The following is a 20,488-nucleotide window of genomic DNA, read 5'->3' on the forward strand; positions in this document are numbered from 1 at the left end:
GCAGCGGAAAATAACTACGCCCAAATTGACAAAGAGGGGTTGGCGTTAGTATCTGCTGTAAAAAGGTTTCATGACTTTTTATTTGGGTGAAAGTTTCTTTTGGTCACAGACCACAAACCCTTGTTAGGGATATTTGCCCCGGACTGGCAAACCCCTAATATACTGTCTCCTCGGATGTTGCGGTGGGCGATTTTCCTCACCGCATATGGTTATGACATTGAGCACAGGCCAGGCAAGGCAATCGGACACAAACCTCAGTCGCTGCCCTCTACCCGGCCAGGACACGGACCCTGCTCCGGCTAGCAAGGTGCTGGCCATTGATGAACTACCTGAGGCCCCAATCTCATCAACGGACATTGCTGCTGCGACAGCTAAAGACAATGTACTCGCCCGAGTTTTGAACTGGGTGTGGAGGGGGTGGCTGGCAGGTACCGTGGAGCCAGAATTCAAACCTTATCGGGCGCGCCAAAATGAACTTTCAGTGTCAAAAGGGTGTGTATTGTGGGGGAACTGGGTGGTGGTGCCTCACAAACTCCAGGAGAAAGTGCTGAAATCACTGCATGAGGGCCATGAGGTCCACATGAAGGCGTTAGCCTGAGGGTATTTGTGGTGGCATGGCTTAGACACTGACATTAGGGAATGGGTCAAAGTATGTATGCCCTGCCAGCAGGCCAGGCCCGAACCGCCTACCGCCACTCCACAGAAGTGGGAATCAGCGGGAAAGCCTTGCAGCAGGAAAGCCTTGGTCCAGGCTCCACCTGGATTTCGCGGGGCCTGTGCAGGGACAAATGTTCCTGATTGTAGTTCACGCATACTCTAAGTGGCTGGAGGTGGCGCACATGACCTCCACCACTTCGACTGCTGTCATCAACGTGCTGCGTCGCTTGTTTGCCACCCACGGACAGCTGGACGTGTTGGTGAATGACAACGGCGCACAATTTGTTTCTCAGGAGTTCAGTCAGTTCCTGTCTGATAACGGAATCAGGCAACTGACATCGGCTCCGTTCCACCCGGCCTCTAATGGCCAGGCAGAAAGAATGGTCCGAACGACCAAAGAAGCCCTTGCCAAGCTAATGCAGGGCGATTGGGGGGTAAAACTGGCCTCGTTCTTACTGCGCCAGCACGTTACCTCGTGCTCAGCCACAGGCCGCAGCCCGGCCGAGCTGCTGATGGGGCATCGCCTTACTACCTTGTTAGATCGTCTCCATCCAGATCTGAATGATCTTAAGCCCCAGCAGCAGAGTGTGCTCCCTAAGGTCCGCACTTACGAACCCGGTGACAAGGTATTCAGCCGTAACTATTCAGGGGGTCACTTGTGGCTACCAGCCACTGTAATTGTATGTCTCGGTTCCAGAATGTATGTGGTTGAGCTTGCTGATGGACGCAAGTGGCGACACCACATAGACCAGCTTAGGCAGCGGTGGGCAAAGGAATGCCTAGACTCCCAGCCAGCTGAGTCCCCAGAACCAGAGGACCATCCCAGACCTCCTCCGGAGGTGAGTACTGCCGAGCCCAGTACTGTCCCAGTGGTAGGGCAGACCCCTAACTGCGGACCCGCAACAGAGGACGGAAGTGTACCTGACTCTGACGTTCCAGAGTCAAGTGGAGTCCCCCAAGCTGAGCTATGCCCTGAGCCTACACAGCCACGTAGGTCTCAGCGGGTGTGCTGAGCACCAACCTACCAAAGCGATTATGACTGCACATGATTGTGTTTACTTAGGGGGGAGGAATTTGTAGTGTATTCTGCCTTGAATGCATGACATATTGTGAAACATCTAACTGAACTGTAATGTTAAGCTTCATCCTGGGCTAGGATCCAAATCCATCCAATAGTATTGCTAGCCCAGGAAGTAACAAGCCAATCACTTCAAGCGAGCTCCCTGAGCAGGAACTAATGTGATTGGACCTTATCTTTGCAACCTCATAGGTTGATATTTGTACAATGGGTGTGGCTACATTAGCCGGGAATGTTTAAAAGCAGGACAGCTGCAATGTAAAGGCTGTTCTGGCTATCAGATATTGATCCGTGTTGGAGTTGTGTTCGAGTTGAAGAATAAAGTTGTGTTCTTGCTGAATCACTCTCCGACTGCTTTGTTAAGCGAGCGACTTAACACTTGAAATACCAGAGATGGGAGGCAGGGGCAGGTTTTATTCGGCCACGTCTCTGAATATCCTCCAGGCCCCTGTTAGGGGTCAGTCACCAGAGGTCACCATGTCTTCTAGGTGCACATATGAAATTACAAAAAATACCCCCCCCCAAGAAAAAAAGAAAGCTCTGGGCAGTAATTTGGATTTTCTGCAAACATATAAATCAGAAAGTGTTCCTGTGTCCTAAATGGACCATTATCTGATTTAGCATATTTATTTTGACTTATACTTAGATACTGCAGCCTTTGTCCTATCTGGGAAGGACATTTTAGGGTAGAATGCTACAGAGGGGGCATTAGGCATTGGCCATATCCAGGGGTCGTTTCGTGGGAAAAGAGCTAGGGGAACTCATTAGCATAACTCATTAGCATATGCCACACCCCCTGACATCACCACCGATCCCCACGAGGGGCCCGGCGGTGGACCTGCAAGGCCAGCGGGAGTGCAAGGAAGCCCCGCGAAGGCCCTCCCTGGCCCCAGGCAGGCAGGGGTGGGGAGAGGCTGGGAGGAAGCAACTTACCCTCCCTCTTCTCCTGCCTCCTCCTGGCTGAATGAGGGCTGGAAGTGGGGCGGCCGGAAGCAGGGGGCGGGGCTTCGTCATGTGCCCCGCCCCCTGCACCTCACCCGGGGAACTGCATTCCCCCGCGTTCCCCCCCCCGACATGACCTCTGGCCATATCCCAAAACAGGCCTCCTAAGGAGGACACGTTTCCACATTGTAGCTGCCATTGCCTAGAGTAAATAATTAGCTTCCAACAGTGGAACAGAGGATGCCAAGTTCTCAACATAGAAATATTTTGCAGGAAACAAACTCTTGTTGAACAAGTGAAAAATCAAGACATTTTCACACATTCAGTCAGAGTTGAAACCTATTGAGGCTTTTGGAATTGCTTGACAAGTAGATAGAATTTTCTCATCACTCATGTCAAACTGAATTGCTCACTTCTCTAATTAGAGCCCAACTACAGAATTGGTCATTAATTCTAAGTGTCAAAATCAGGCTCTTGGAAATTACACATTTTGATTGGCCTTCACGCTTTGGTTGCCAAGTGGAGGGTAGTTTCAGGGTTTGTGTATGTATGCGTGCATAATGTCCTCTTCAGGAAATGTCGGTAGGTGAATGCCAAATTCAGATGTTTCTTAGTTCTATTGCCATAATTTAAAGTTAATTTTATGACATACCTGAAGGTTTTTTCCCCCATATGCACGTGTCTGCAACAAAATGTCTTCCAATCCCTCAAAAATGCCTTTGGGTTGTTTTTATAAAAGCTTCCATGGGATTCATTCTGACAAAGTGTGATTCTGGTTATCTACATAACCTCTGGAATCTGCTCCTCTCCCATTTCCTTCTGCTTCCAGCACTTTTTCCTCCTTTGGGTTGTTTGACTTCTGAAACTTTGTCTTGGCAGCTTATTGGCAAATGGTGTGCAAATGAAGGACATAGGGTTCCCAGGTCTGGGTTGGAAAATACCTGGAGACTTTGGGGGTGGATCCAGGAGAAGGCAGAGTTTGGGGAGGGGAGGAGCCTCAGCATGTTACAATGCCATAGAGTCCTCCCTCCAAAGCAGCCATTTTCTCCAGGGGAGCTCATCTCTGTCAGCCGGCGATCAGTTGTAAAAGTGGGAGATCTCCAGGTCCCACCTGGAGACTGGCAACTCTAGAAGGACGGGAAGGAACTGAGATCATTTTCAGGGTTGAGGAGCATCTTTGGATTGGCTTTTGCATTTCTGTTTCAAAGGGCTCATGGCCCTTTGGCTCCTAGCCCATGCCTTGCAGCCTGCATCTTCGATGTTTGTTTGTTGTTTACTGCTCTGTTTATATAGTATTCTTCTGTTGTAAGCCATTTTAGATCCCCGTGGGGAGAAAAGTTGGGCATAAACACTTAGAATAAATAAATCAAAAACATATAGCTGCACTCAGAAAATGAATCTTTCCTGCCTCCTTCCACCTGTAGCCACAAGTCCCTTCCCCAATCCAAACCTGAAAGTCAAGTCACATTCAGGAATGAAGGACACTGCAGTATGGGAAGGGAAAGTTAATGGAACTCATTCTGCCTTCTTGTGTGAGTGAAAGTGCCCTTATGCTCAAGCAAGAGGGACCCTGGATCCAAACCATAATGTGTGATCGATCATAGTAAGACGTCTTAAAAATTTCTATCTATTGTATGTTTATCAACTCTTCCTCCAAAGCTCTTTGGGTAGAAGCAGAGTTTTGCCCTCCTTTTGTGGATGAGGGAGAAAATCCCTAGCCCATTTCACTCAGGTAGTTTGATGGCTGAGTGAGGATTTCAGTTTCTCCCTAACCCTTGTCTGACACTTTAAACATTATACTGCACTGGTTTCCATTTAAAAAATCTTAATTAAAATTGAGATATGTACCTATTTTCATAAAAATCAATCTTATATGGAAAATTAAATCTTATAAAGTACAGTGCTTCTCTCCTGCCTGTAAGATATAGTTCTATATCCAATATGGGTCTTTAAGAATTGCACTATTAAAGACTTCTCCTGTGGCAGCTACTAGCAGCTATGGAGGTGCAGGAGCAACAGATAAAAACAGATTTAAAACGTGAGACTGACAGAATGAGTAATTTAATGATACGAATGTGGGTTGGTGGTGATTCTTCCCTGTCCCCTTTCCTTGAACACATGGTTACGGAAAATGACACTAGGCAAGGAATGAGGAGGACTTCAAATTTTCTTCCAGCATTTCTCCCTGCAGTTTGAATTTAAATATGTGAAGCAGTTTCATCATCTTTCTGCAGGGAAAACACATTTGTATTTCTGCTCATCCTATACCTCTGTAGATAGCAAAAGAGAAAGGCAAGGAATAACTGCTTTGGAAGGATGAATGTGTATGTTGGTCTGTGATTTGCAACCACACATGTATCTTACTTGTGAGAGCTCAACTGAAATCACACATCATTGGATCACCTGTCGTTTCCTTGTGGAAACTGTCAGATTCAAAATAGGGTTGCCAGACCCCCACTGGGGGGGCAGGGGAACTCCCACTTTTGTGGGGTGCTTCCCCACCGCCGCCCAACTGGCCAGCAGGGGGAAATTCCACCCCCAACTGGCCCAAAGGCAATGTGGTTATGTCTCCCTGTATACGTGGCCATGAAGGTCCTTCATCTTCCTTAGTATTGTCTCTCCTTTCACTCCCAATGTGAAATCTAAGCATCTTGATAATGTGAAAGCAGAAGTCAAAACATTATTTCCATGAATGACTGCGTCTAGCTAGGATCCAAGATTTACTTGCATGGAGCAATATTTGGTTGTTTTTCAGAATAGCTGTATACAGATACAGTTTGGTGTAGTGGTTAAGTGTGCGGACTCTAATCTGGGAGAACCGGGTTTGATTCCCCACTCCTCCACTTGCACCTGCTGATGTGACCTTGGGTCAGTCACAAGCTCTGGCACAGCTGTTCTTGAAAAAGAGCAGTCTCTGTCAGAATTCTCTCAGCCCCACCTACCTCACAGGGTGTCTGTTGTGGGGAGGGGAAGGGAAAGGAGTTTGTAAGCCGCTCTGAGACTTCCTTGGGTAGTGAAGGGGGGGGTATAAATCCAATCTCTTCTCTCTTTTCTTCTTTTCTAGCTGTATTCAGGTATTTCTAAGCTTTCTGTCAGCAATACGCTGTGTGGATTTGAGATGTTGCAATGGCCTTGGTCTATGAACAGTGAAATGATATCATTTGCAGCTCAATTCAGCATGGTGAAAGAGCTCATCAATGTGGATAATTGCAACTAAATGTGATGGGGAAAGGAAGGAAGATAATAGTAATGATATGCATGCATAATCTTTTGAGTCAAATCTTTCTGAATAAAGGTTGCATATGACCCATGGCATATATTTCAAAATAGGCACCATTCGCTTATTTGAAATCTGAAGACTATTTCCCACTGATGTACAACTTGCAAAGCACTTGCTGTTACCAACAATAAATAAAAGAGAAAAAGATTATTCATAATATAGATTAAAGCTGCAATGCTAGACATAGCTTGTAGGAAATTCCAAGGAATTTAGTTGGATTTGTATCTACATATACATATTAATTGTCCCATCCTCTGTGTGTTTACTTCAAAGTAAGTCCTGTTATGTTCAGTGGGGCTTCTTCTCAGGCAAGAACTGAACAACATGGGGACTTACAGTCAGATGTCAGCTACAGGTTCCCTGTGAGAATTCAGTTTTCAAGCACGCGGGGGCCTGATTTCAAATGAGACCATGGCACATGGGAAGAATAGGGTCACCAGCCCCCTGACAGAGCCTTGAGTTCCACCAGAATTCCAACTGACCTCCAGACTACAGAGATCAGTTTCCCTGGAGAAAATGGCAGCTTCAGAGGGTAGTCTCTATGGCATTATATCCCTGCTGAGCTGTCTCTTCTACTTAAACGCCACCCTCACCAAGCTCCACCCCCAAATCTTCAGGAATTTTCCCACACCAGAGTTGGCAGACCTAGAGGAAAGGCAGTTCCAGCTTTTCACTCCTGCACTGTTTTCCCCAAACAAAAATGACCCTGTGGGGTACTAATTTTAGTAATGCCAGCCTCCAGGTGGGACCCCTGAAGAAAATGGATGCTTTTAGAGGGTAGATTGTATGGCATTGTTCCCCTCTGAGGTCCCTGTCCTCCCCAGGCTCTATCCTCAAATCTCCAGGAGTTTCCCAACCTGGATGTGGGGACCCTACCCCCCATCCCCTGCCAGTGGCCGGGGGGACCTGACAACCCTAACTATTTTCCCCATTGGCAGCTGCATATGGTGCCCTTTAGTGCTTATGCATCTGACAGGCAAATGTCACCACTCAGGACCATTTGAGGTCAGGAAAATGGCACAGGGGAGGCAGGAGCACCTTCTCCCTGCCCACCATCATCCCAATCTGAATCAGTGCACCTCCTGTATGAGAAATATGTCCCTACCATAGGGCACATATAGCTGATTTCTTGCTATACTTTTTAAAATATACTTGTCAAACACAGTGTGTAGTTTGGTCATAAATGTGTATAAAACTAAATCCTGTTAGCACTTACTTGTGAGAAAATCAATTGAACTCAATGGGACTTTCTTTCAAGTAAACATGCATAGGCTCAGTCTTTTAGTTAGGCTGTTAAGAGTTAGGTTCTTATACATACAATATAAATAATGCATACAGACATGAAAGAACACATCTACAGCTATATAACTGCCTGCTGTGCGTAGGGTTAGATATTTCAGAATTTATAATGCAGTATTTTCAATGTTCAGCTTGTACTGAATGTTTTAAATAAAATATGTTTTATAACATCTAGTGTCTGAAATATTGGGAAAACCAATAATCAGCCATAAGTATTTGATATTATATTCAAGGATTAAGGTATGGTAACTCATCTCCTTTTTTGTAAACCACTTTTCTCCATTAGCTATCTAAGACAACTTGAAGTTTTACATCCATAAAAAGAACGTGTGGAGTATGAACTTAATTTCTGCCCTAAATTATTTCCTTTCCATTACACATTAACTAGATGAACTATTTAAAAGTCAACCTGCACACCTACTTAGGTCCTCCTATTAGTTTCTGGTGGTGCTGTTATTCCAAGTACGGTCCTCCCTGACTAGAAGACATGGATCTGCGTTGGTAGTGCCTACAATACACAACTGCCTTCCAAAGGTCTACCTGTCTTGCTAACATTTTGCAGAGGTGGACTTGTTCCAAAGAGCTTTCCTAAATTGGTTGTATGGCTCTGTATACTGAATTTGATTGGGCTGGTAGTCAGTGCTGAACATTGATTCTTGGATGATGGAAATCGTTGGGTTGGATCTGGTGAACTCATTATACTAGCAGACATGTTTTCTTCAGTGGAAGGAGGCGTCTTCTTACTCAAAATACTTAGAAGAATGTTCTTTCCTCTGAAGGAAAGCACCTTTACTCACAGAGTAAATCTGTGGGATCCAACACCCTGTGTAATTCTTCTTCTTCCTGGGAACAGTTCTTCAGTTGTCCACTTTACTAATTCAGTGTGCCCTGTGTCTCAAAGCTATACAAGAACTGTGCCAAATTTTGGTGCTGATTAGGGTTGCCAGCTCTGAGTTGGGAAATACCTGGAGATTTGGGAGGTGGAGGAGCCTGGAGAGGGCAGGGCTTGGGGGGGGGCTCAGTAGGATACTTCGCTATAGAGTCCACCACCCTCCAAAGCAGCCATTTTCTCCAGGGGAACTGATCTATATTGTCTGGAGATCAGTTGTAATAGCGGGAGATCTCCAGGCCCCACCTGGAGGATAGCAACCATAGTGCTGATAAGTGCTAATCGGAATGGCGTATCAACACAAGAATCACATTCCAAAGTGATGCATCCAGCAGTGCTATCTGCATGCTGCCGAACTGACACATTTAGCAGAATCTTTCTTTTTGGAAAACAGTCCCCTTACTTATCTGGTATTCAGGTATTTCCTGCATTCCCCCCCCTCCCCCGCTGACTCAAAAATTAAAGGTCCAGAAATTAGCTGAAGGTTAGCATTTAAAAATGGAAATTTGATTAATCTCCATAGAAATTAGGGATTCTATTTAAAATGATACATTAATATCTAGAGAAGAAACAGAATCCCCCTATGAAGCTGTCAGTCAAAAGACGCTTGACTGTTCTGTGCCCAGCAGTTGGAAAAGGTGTGAAGCACATTAATCAGTCATTTTGGAAATGGTAACTGGGCAAAAACTGAACAAATTGCCTTTCAGGAATTATATTACACAGTGTGAAGAATCTACAGAGAAAGCTGGAGGCACTGACTGCATCAGGCATATCCAGAACCCCTGAGGACCTAGAAGATTACAGATAAATTTATAGATATTATTTTAGTGAAACAATCTTCCTAAAACACCATAGGCCAACTTTCATCTTCCGGTACAAAGTCTATTAATATACAGACTGGGAGAACATTAGGAACTTTATGTCTGGCTGATTTTTTGAAGATGAAACACTCCTTTTTAAACAAAATTACCTATTTGGGTGGATTGAAAGTGTACCTTTAGTCAGTGCCTCCTCCAAAGTGCTGTGGAAGATCAGCCACTCCGGAGGTAATAAGGAAGAAAATTTCCCAGCCAGTGGGGAGGTGCTGGTCCCATCAAGGGAGTGTGCACAGCAGTAGCAGGGCTCTCTCTTTCTCAGAAGCACAGACAGAACCAAGGGGAAGTTTCTAGACACACAGCCCAGTTGGGCGTGGCTTGTTCTCCCTTTTAGGATCCCAAAGTGGCTGAAAGGGATTGCAGTGAATCACGTGTGAACAGTTGTCAGCTCATGTTTTGCCACTGAAGGCACCACCCCTTCTGTTTCCTACTACTGCTGCTACCGCTGTCCCTGCCTAGAACCTAGAGTTGCCAGGTCTGGGTTGGAAAATACCTGGAGACTTTGGGGGTGGATCCAGGAGAGGGTGGGGTTTGGGGAAGGGCCTCAGCATGATACAATGCCATAGAGTCCACCCTCCAAAGCAGCCATTTTATCCAGGGGAGCTGATCTCTGTCAGCAGGAGATCGGTTGTAAAAGCGGGAGATCCCCAGGCCCCCCTGGAGGCAGCCCTACTAGAACCAGAGGCAATTACCCTCTTTACCTCTTTTCTACCCCAGCTCCCTTAAAAATACTATGGGACTTGGTGTGTGTGGTTTGCCCACTATGCTTTCCCCAGAGTCTAGGGGAATGAAGCAGCTCCTGGGCAGGGTTGGCAGTTGGCTGCCTGTCTGGTGGCAGACAGGAGAGGTGGTTGGAACTTCCCCAAACTGGCCACCAGAGATAATCACTTCAGATTGCCACATTATAAGAGCCGGTCCTGTTCCTTAAGACTGTAACATGTGAATCAGTCTTCATTCACTAACAGGCTTTCAGCCACTTCAGATTGCCACATTATAAGAGCCGATCCTGTTCCTTAAGATTGTAACATGTGAATCACTAACAGGCTTTCAACTTCATCAGTCCCTGGACCCATGAGAGGTGTGGTGCTGAATGCTTGGTGCTCACCACCTCTTGGCTCAAATAAAGTATCTGTGGTGTGGTAAAGTGTGAAGAACTGATAGTTCATAGTCTCCTAGTCGTCCTACAGAGACAGGTGGTATAGGGAATAAGACTTTTATTTGCTGTTTCCATTATCTTAGGCCATATTTTCCATTATCTTAGGCCATATTTTCAAGGCTAAGAAGAGTTGATGGGGAATTAAACTTGTCTACAAAGCACAGTCCTTGTGGGCTCTATGTCTGTTAAGCACTATACTTGCAATAACATGGCCCATTTTAGCTGGGGGGGGGGAGGACAACTGCTCAAAGTGGGTTGCATTTCCATTGTCCTGTTAATTAAGTTTTGACGTTATCTTTCAGAACTGTAATGTAAAGGAGAAACTAATTTGCCAGTTTTAGGATAAAAGCTAATCTCTTTGTTACCATAACAACATCAAGAAAACTCCCTAATCAAAATTCAATCTCAAGACTATTTAAATACTTTTAATTTGTTCCCCTTTAATCACTTACTTCTAAACCCTTAATAACTTAAATGCAAGACTGGTGGAAATACTGGATTAATTGTAGAGTTTGGCTTCAAAGTTCCATGATCTGAAGTAGACTTTGCTTTTTTACCTAGGATTGAATCATCTTCCTGAATGAAAGCGAATAAGAAGACAAAAGTTTCATTTACTTGTATTCAAATTGTGTCATACTTAATAAAACAAAAAAGCATGATGGTTTTTTGTTGCTCATGTAACATGGGTGTGCAGGCTAAATTGCCATTAGTGAGGGCCAGAAGTGAACTGCAAATTACCAGATTGCCTGGCTAATTTGACTGAGCCTCCAGTGACATGAGTAATGTGATCACTGCTCTTTTAGGTTACTCTGAGCATGCTAAAGCTGCTGAGTTCTCATGCACCTCATCCTGAGATACTGGGACTTCTATCCAAAACAAACTCCCCCTCCTCAAGGGGATTCTAAGCTACACTGTGGAGGTGCAATTTCATGCACAGATGTGATGCAAATCGTGTATTAGGCAAATTTTAGACACTGAAGTCATAGAACTTGTAATTTAAATACATTCATGTATTTTACAATGTTAAGGAATCGGTAATTTGTGGACTTGTCCTGAGATCACATGATCTTACTTTGCTCAAGAACAGCTTTACAGACTGCTGTACAAGATGTCAAGTTGCTGTTCATATTAAAGTTGATACAAGCCATTCCTCATTCTGATACTCTGTGAACACAGAAATTGTATAGATATTAGTTGTGATCAGTGTAAAGCAAGAAGGGACCATTCAAATATTAGTGGGCCTCTTAACTCCCTTCACGTGGTGTGGCACAGAGATCTGTAGGCATTTCATTCCACATTCTAAAAACATTGTATAGAATATGCAGGTTTCTTAGTTTCTACTCTGCTTCAGCCCTATTATTTGGGAAGGAAAACCCAATACAGGCAAATTGTGCATGTAAATTACCAGGACTATCAATGTCTGTACTAAGCCTGAACTACCACTGTAGATAGATAAGTAAATTGTTGGTAACACAATTTGCCTTTTAATAGAAGCTAAGAAGGAAACAGTGGGAGCAAGCTATGGCATTAAAAATTTCTTAATTAGTCAACTTGAACGTCTGAACCTTAGAGCCAAATGGGAAAAACAGAATTAACAGAACAGCAATATTTCCCATTAATTTAAATCAATTTATTCATATTGAATTACGCACGATCAGCAGTTCGGCATATGTGAAAGGAAGTCCTACCTGAGTAAGTCATTTGGAGCTTATTGTCCACAGTAGGAAGACACCTTGGTTGATACAATTTCAGTTTCTTTTGAATATATTTTACTACGGCATCTCTGTGAATAAGCCATTGTTTTAAATTACACAGATGTTTACTTAAGTACTCTGCATTTCAAGGAAAAAATTTGTTGAGGTCCTTCCAGAAAACAACACATACTTACCTCCTTAAAGAAACATTCCTCAATTGGTGACCTTTAAATAGGTGTTTCAGGACAGGAGCTGAAATGTTGCAAGAACTGGAGAAGGTTTGTTCTGTCCCCAGCTTTGCCTTTGAGGAAACAGAGCTAGCCATATCTCCCCAGGATATGATGAGAATGGTATTACCCTCGCTTTCAGTGAGAGAGACTGCTGGTTACCTTCTGTCAGTGAGCAACTGTCTGGCTGCAGAGCGGAAGCACGGTCTTGTCTCTTTTGTCTGGGTATACAGAATAGCTTCTTGGATAGCAGGGTTTCTTCAGAATGACAATGTACAAGAGCAAGCGCAGAAACCAAAGATGTAAGTAGCCATCACTCATTTTTAATGCCTGTGACAGAGACAGTCTGTATACATTTATAAATATATAAAATTAGATCATCGAGGAGGATCACGGAGGATGAAAATGTCTCCTGGTTTGATTGAAAACTATGCTTTACTTTCTTCTGCAGTGAATAAATTGCTCAAGAACAGCACATGTAGATTTTTTTCCTCTGCTTTTATGCTACAGTATCTATATTATTAGTTGAAGGAAAGATCATAAGAATTAAAAATAAGCTCACTTGTTCCTATGGAAACCATCAGTAAGTGATTGCTTTGTAAAATCAACAAGGAAATAGAGATCAAATGCAAGTTCACGCCAGCTCAGTATCCTTTATGCAGGGCAGAATGATTGGACAGAGTGAGCCTTTCATGGGAAAAGGAGAGGACTGTTTTTGCATTGCAACATTATTGTATGCAAATTGACTTAAGGTGCCTAGAGATGCTACAAGTTCAGTTGAGCTTATTTTTCATACACTGCTGTGAAGTAAGGAATAAGTCGATGAGGACAGAAGGGAGAAAATAGAAAGTGTGCCTCTGGGCTGAAAATAAAAATCTAAGAACGAAGCAAGTGAAGTCCACGTAACTGGCAGTTCTGGCATTTCTGTTGCTTAAAATAAATATGTATCTCCAACTATAATGGGTTATTCAAGTAGCCATATTGCACATCTGAACTGAATTAAAAGATTTATATAGTTAAAGCTATCATGTTGGTGCTCCTGGAGTTAAGATCAAAGGCAGTAGCCATCAATAAGGAGATCAATATAAGTCATCTTCTGTAGGATTACCTCTCTAGTAAGACCAAGGAGGTGTATCTTGGCTTGGAGATGGAAATTTATTCATAAACTTTTGGAAGACAAAGGGAGGGGCAATGACCAAGGGAAACAAATGCAAGCTTATTATTAGTTGGAGTACTAGTTTTTTTGGCACACAAAACCAATTTCTGCTTGAAATGATCAAGCCTTTTGGCATCTTTTAATCCAAAGTTTTGGTGGTTACAACAGCAACTTTGCTTTGGAGAGTACTAAGAAAGGACAGAATGTGTTCAAAGAAATGTATGGAAGCGATCTTTCTCCCCCCCCCCCCCCCAAGTAGTGCTATAAGTATCTGCTGTCACTTTATTATACTAAGAAAAGTCTTCAGAAAATATAAAACAGCAGCAATCATAGTAAATGCATCTATTGGTATATTACAGTTAAGCATTCACCTATTTCCTTTAATGTTGTTTTAGTTCTGTTGAAGAATTGTAATTACATTTGTTGCTCTGTATTTTACGAAAGCAATAGTGTAAAATCCTGCTGTTCAAAACAGCTGGACATTCACAGGAACAACAGATTGTTTTTCACCAAACATAAACTTGACTTTTTCCATTTCAGTTAATTCTGTCCCTTTATATCACCTTCACCTTTTAAAATTGCTTTTTCAGAGGAAATGGGCTACATTTGTGTTGGGGTATTGTTGTTTTTTGTGGGGTGGGTGAGCAAGAAGAGCTGACATATCAGTCAGAAGAAAAATGAGTAATTTCCATATAAACATGATTTCTGAAACGATACTTGAGGGTGCAAGAATGATTATGTGGGAGAGTTAGGAGTTTCTAATTATGTTGCATCGATAAACTTTGCTTGTTATATAACTGGCTATGGTTAAGTGATGATATAAAACGTATCAATTCATATTCCATGCTTCACGGTACAGAGGGGGAAATACCGTATGTCAATTAAAAAATAGCATTTGAAATGGTGTAATGTTTAGAGGTTCATCTCTCCGGTGTTATAATCTCAGTTCTATATTAGATATAGTAAAAACAGTATATACTATTGTTTGAAACATCTCAACATAACTATTTCCAGATTAAGTAGAAGTCAAATGTTTCGCTCAGATAGCTTTACTGTTAATGCTTAAAAGCATATGGGTAGCAGACATAGGGAACTAAGCTTATGAAGGTGTGGGTATCTTCCCTTCCATAGATCTCCCGAGGACCCAGTTGAGAGCATGGAGGGGTTTGGGGATTTGGGGGTGGGGTTGCCATCAACTCACAGCTGACTTGTGGTAATCCCATGGGGTTCTCAAGGCAAGACACAGTCAGAAGTAGTTTGCGATAGCCTGTCTCTGAGTAATGATCCTGGACTTCCTTAGTGGTCTCCCATCCAAATACTAATTACGGCCGATCCTGCTTATTTTCTGAGATCTGATGAGATCAGACCCAAATACTAATTAGGTCCGATCCGGCATATTTTCTGAGACCTGATGAGATCGGACTAGCCTGGGGAGGGTATGGCAGTTGTATGTATGGCACAGGGAAGAGACAGCATGAGCTTAAAGGGTTATATAGGCAGCTAATGGCTGCGCCTTCCCTTCCAGCCATGTCCCAAGCTCTAGCTGGCATGGTTAGAGAAGCTGAGCTAACAGATGTAATCTTAATTCTACAATTGATCATTTTGGTACAAACATGCAGAATCAGGCTTGTCATAAATTAAGGAGTACCATAACAGTCAAGAGCCTGCCCTGGTGCCTCTATCCATTATATTTTTGTGCTGCTTTTCCTCCAAGGAGTTTGAGAGGGTGTACATGATCCTTCCACCCTCCATTTCAGCATCACAACCAGCCTGTTGGGGAGTTAGAGCTAAGAGAAATAACGAACCCAAGGTTTAGCCAGCAAGCTTCATGGTCCAAAGGATGTTTGAACCTGGATTGCTCTGTGCCCTAGTCCAGCCCATTCTGGCTTCCATAATGCATATTGCAAATCAAACCCATGATCTGATGGGCAGACCTTTCTGTGACCCACCCCCCTTTCTTCACAAGAAGGGTCCACCTAAGCTAAATCATTTAGGTGTTCCCCCCCCCAGGAGTAAGGCAAACATTTTCATTTCAGTGAACTGTTGGATAGCTTTAAAAAGTGACCTTAAATATTTTTAATTTGCAATTATTGTAAGTGTTGGATAGTGTTTTTAATATGCTAATAGTATGATGGGTGTTGGAAACTGGTTGGGGTTCCAGATCAGTGGGGATAAAGAGGAAAAACTGGGGGGGGATTCAGCAAATGAGTTGGGACAGGTGTATTTCTTGCTTTGTCTAAATGTTAGACTTTTTTTAAAAAAATCCTTCCATAAAAGCATCTCCACTCAGCAGAAAGTATGCAGGCATGAGGGCAAAAAAATGTTTTCTGCTCTCAACAATGTAAAAATAAAAGCCTTTGAAGTAAAACTATGGCAGTTTTAAAAACCATTAACCTTTTCACTGTCTCAACAGCAGTGTATATTTGCCAGATACCAATATGTAAGGCTTGGAAATGGATACACTGCCGTTTCACCACTGATCCGTTCCTTTGACTTAATGCATCAATACCCTACTTCATCCATGCTAAAAATACTTGTTAATTGATTATGAGCACAGGAAATCAGAGTGAGGAGCAGGTGCCAAAGGTCAAATAAAATTGGGAGAGTTGGAAGAATAGACTTCTGTGGGTTTAAAATTTGTGTCTATATGTTATATTGTTTTTCACTTAAATTTCAAACCAATTTAATTTGTTGATCACAGCTAGTTCCCCTGCACAATAATTCTGGGACTACTTTGAGGGAAGCTACATGAACATACCATGGAGTTTTAGATATCAATCAATCAATTTAGGCATATCCCTTTTGCTATTAAGTTTATATCAAAAATGGTCAGTACTAGAAGGTACCTTGGGAGAATCATGGCCACGGGGCAGAAGCTCAAGCAGGATTATACTTGTGTACTCTTGGTTTTGTGGCAGGCTTTCAAGCAAGTGGTCTGGAATGAGTGAGAAGAGCTAGGAACATGAGCAAAGTGTAAAACTGGGACTTCTTATTGCAGCAAGCAGGCTAAAGGCGAAGTAGGAAGCAGGTTTTGGAACACAGAGTCAGCCAAGTCGGCAGTGTCAAATCTCCAGGAAGCTGGCTGCAGAAGCGTTGTGGAGTTGCCAGATTTGTATGAGGAATGCTTATTTGCAAGGGACACGTCTGTTGCCCCTTATCACAATTTTGTGGTTTCCTTTGCTGGAGAAGACTTGAAGGAGACTGCTCATGGCACCTAGACGTATGACTTCTAGCAGAACATGAGGCTGTTTCTAGTGATTTCATGCTCATATCTTAGCACCTATGGGATGTCATACAGCTATGAAATACCAACTGGTAAAACGTATATCAGCTCAGCATTTAGCCACACTTCTATTTACAGTCATTCTAGCAATTGGTTAGGAGAGGACAGACTTGCTCAAACGTAAAGTACTTCCATACACATTTTCCATCCTTATTCCCCAATGGGAAGATTGGGGGGGGGGGGACTGCCCACTGTATTCTGGGATACCATCCAGCTATAGATATGTAACAACTCACCAACACTTTAGCACCAGATTAAAAAGTATCAGAAGTGATCATAACCAGTCCTCCCTGGTGAAATAATTACTTCTTGCTCTGTTTTTCTTGGGGGGGGGGTCCCTCAAGGGCATCCTCTGTTCGGCCCAAAGTCCTTTTCATAATCCTTCACGGGCTCATTTCATTTTTAGCCTCCTGTTGGTACTCCTAGCCACATTTACATTCAGGAATCTTTGCTGTTCCAAGTTCATCATGTCACTTAACCTTTGTAGTCTCTTCTAATTTCTTAATGAACTCATGACTCTCAGTCTTATTCCATAGATTGTCATTTCATATTTTCTATTGATCAGTTGATCCTGGTGGGGCAGTTCTGAGATCTATGCTGCCTGTAAGTCATCCCTAATGTGGCGCTCATCAGTGTGTTTCCTGGCTTCCACTTACTTCTTCTCCAGTGCTTCATTTTCCAAAAGCAAAGAGCTAATCCTGACTTTTTTGCACTTCACTAGGGCAAGAAATACCTGAGAAGAGCCCATTGTAGTCTGTACAGCATACCCATTCAAAAACAGCTGCCTCCATTGTAGGAGAATACTTGGTTTCAAACCTCTGAACGTCTTCTGAAATCTTCATATTTTATTATTGGAACCAGCTCACTCCATGGCAGCCATTTTCTGGTGCCACTCACTGGGTGTTCTTAAATTCCAAAAGTACTCACAATTTCAAGGTGGTTGGAAAGCCCTGCTATATGCTTTATGTGTATGCTGTTCACTGATTGGCAATCAACTCCGTACGTGCACTTAGGTTTGTATAAGGTTTTCTATGAATGGGAAACACTCAGCACCCTTCCTCCAGCCTGAGCCACTCAAAGCCTTTTGCCCTGGCATAGAGTCATGTCTGTCAGCATTCTCAACCACCATGTCAACTACATTGTTTTAAGTATTTCAACATTGTATGGCATAAGGGAAGATAGTACTTAAAATAACAGACTGGGTATGTTTCATACTATTTTTACAAATGAATTTTTCCCCCTCATCGTATGGTTGTTGCGCCAGATGGGAATGAATCCCAAAAAATATTTAAAACACATTTTTAAATAAATGTGTGAAGGAATTGTTGAACAGGCAGAGTCACAGCACCCATTTTTGGTACACATTTCAGAGACATTTGGATGGTGGCTACTTTGAAGGATTGAGGGTTTGTGTCTTTTTAAAACAAGTACTATAGCAAAATAACTATTGAGTTTATTTGCAGTAACGCAAATATTTTTATAGACATATGTGAACGGAATTAATATCTAGATTTCATCAATACTCTAAAACTGCTTTCACACAAGATGTAAAACAGGGCTATTTTATAACTTTTAAGCTGCTTGTTCCCAAAATGGACACTGTCAGTGCTGGTTAGATCAAAGTTTGAGTCCAGTGGCACCTTTAAGACAAACAGTTTTATTCAAGGTATAAGCTTTTGTGTGCATGCACATGTCTTCAGATACAATGAAATTGAAGTTACCTGTCCACACATATAGATAGAGGGTGAGCAGTAAATTAGCATACAACATAATGAAGATGTTTAATAGGTTCAAGGACCAAACAGGATTAACAAGTTTAGTTTATATGGTTACAATATGTTTGGGTTTGATTCTGTGGGAGGACATAGTGAAGGAAATAAATATGTCAAAATTGGAGATTAATGGGCAGATGTATCATTAATTGTGGAATACTGAGAGTAATTAAGTGAGTCCCTGCCATTATGCTCCATTCCTCTCCTCTTAAGAATGGAGGCTACCTTACAGCATCTTCTTCTTTGAAGTGGGGCAATTGGCTCGGTAGAGTTATCTCTCCTGTACCCTGACAAGAGAAATACATTCCAATGTACCATTCCAAATTGCATTACATTCCACTATACATTACATTACAATCTACTATTCTACTCTGCTATTCCAAATAAGAAATAAAATAAAGAGAATATATGTCCCTTCTGGGGGATTGGTGAGAATACAGATGTAAGGATTGAATGAGGTTAGCATATGTAGTGAGATAAGAAACCAATATCCCTGTTAAGTCCTAGAGATTCCATTGTTCTGAGTGGTGTAATAACTTGCAACTCAGCAATTTCCCTTTCTAATCTGTTCCTTAAGTTCCTTTGCAATAAAACAGCTACTTTGAGGTCACCCATTAAATGTCCGGAAAGGTTGAAATATTCTCCTACAGGTTTCTCAGTCTTGTGATTCTTGATGCCAGATTTGTGTCCATTTATCCTTTGATGTAGGATTTGACCTGTTTGCCCAATGTAGGCTGCGGTCACATGCAAAGGGCATTGTTGGCATTTAATGGCAAGTGAATGTGCCTAAGATGGCGTAGTTGATGTAGTTATGGGCAGTGACTATGTTGTCTGGGTGTATGTGGCAGCAAAACTGGCATCTGGGTTTATTGCAAGCTCTGGGACCAGTGTCCATGTTCAAATTGGATGTTATATTATTGTGGGTGAGGAGATGTTCGAGACTGAGGGGCTGTCTGTGTACAAGAAAAATCCCCCCCCTCCCCGAACTTGTGAAAGAGAACTGTCATTATCCAGTAGAGGTTGTAAGTCACTGATGATATGTTGAGCTGTTTTGAGTTGAGAGCATATGTAACCACTAGTGATATTCTGTTTGTTGTCTCTTTTGGGCCTGTCTTGCAACATGTTTTCTCTGGCCACCATTCTGGCTGTGTTAATCTGTTTGTTGACTTCATCAGGTGATACTTTAGTTCCAAAAGAGTTTGTTATAGATTTCTCAGGTGAGAATCTCTGTCTGTAGGATTGGAGCAGATGCGGCTGTAGCATAAAGCCTGGCTGTATACAATGGATCGTTGGGTATGTTTACGATGGTAGCTGGAGGTATGCAGGTATGATTGTTGCTCAGTAGGTTTCCACTATAAGATGATATCTATGTGTCTATTGTATATTTTTACAGTAGTGTCCAGAAAATGTATTTCTTTCATAGATTGTTTCGTTGTCAGGTTAATGATGGGGTGAAAGTCATTGAATGCCTGGTGAAATATGCCCAGGGCTTCTTTACCATGTGTCCAGACAATACAAATGTCATCAGTATATCGCAGATTTAAGAGAGGTATGAGTGGGTGGGAGTTTAGGAAGCATTTCTCCAAGTCAGCCACCCCAGAATAACAGTGTCAAAGTTAAGTAAATCTACTGACATTCTTTCCACCCAAAATTGGAGCATCATGAAGGCATTCACTAATTAGGAAGGATAGCTTTGGCATTTCTTCTCCTGACGTGGTAACAGCCTTTCACTTACTAGGTTCACTGTTTTCTGGCATATATGTTATTAAACAGCATTTGACTAATGCCAGGTTACAGCACAACTTCAGATGTTGAAGGGCATCAGATGCATCTGGGAGACAAACTATTCAACGTTTTATATGTACAATCTAATACGGCAGCGCAACATGCAGTAGGTTTTGATGTGAGGTGATTAAATAAATGATGGAAAAACAGCACCGTGAGAGCTCCAAATCTGGAATCCACTTGATCACACTGTTTTGTTTCCAGCACTGTGTACTTTTCATTTGCAATGATGCCAGTTAATTAGTTTGATGAATGAATGTATTCATTCGTGCCAGGTCACTGAGGAAACCAGTCCATATTATTTCTAATGTCCTTTGTAGAAGTCTGCTCAGCTATCATGGCCGATCAGTCTTAGTTGCATTGAGAGATGTGAGAGGGAGGTTTCCGGAGGCAGC

At 42.6% G+C, this 20,488-nt stretch overlaps 1 protein-coding gene across 1 annotated transcript in view; it reads left to right on the forward strand.

The window, feature by feature from the left end:
* Positions 1-839: 839 nt before the first annotated feature.
* Positions 840-20,488, forward strand: part of RALYL (RALY RNA binding protein-like) — a 119,974-nt gene continuing 100,325 nt past the window's right edge. The window contains 4 exon segments of the mRNA XM_015425467.1: positions 840-1,496; positions 12,166-12,240; positions 12,242-12,303; positions 12,305-12,399. Of these exon segments, the coding sequence (XP_015280953.1) occupies positions 840-1,496; positions 12,166-12,240; positions 12,242-12,303; positions 12,305-12,399 (889 nt within the window).

The sequence above is a fragment of the Gekko japonicus genome, unplaced genomic scaffold (genome assembly GCF_001447785.1).
Source record: "Gekko japonicus isolate JY-2015 unplaced genomic scaffold, Gekko_japonicus_V1.1 scaffold372, whole genome shotgun sequence".
Lineage (NCBI taxonomy): Eukaryota > Metazoa > Chordata > Lepidosauria > Squamata > Gekkonidae > Gekko > Gekko japonicus.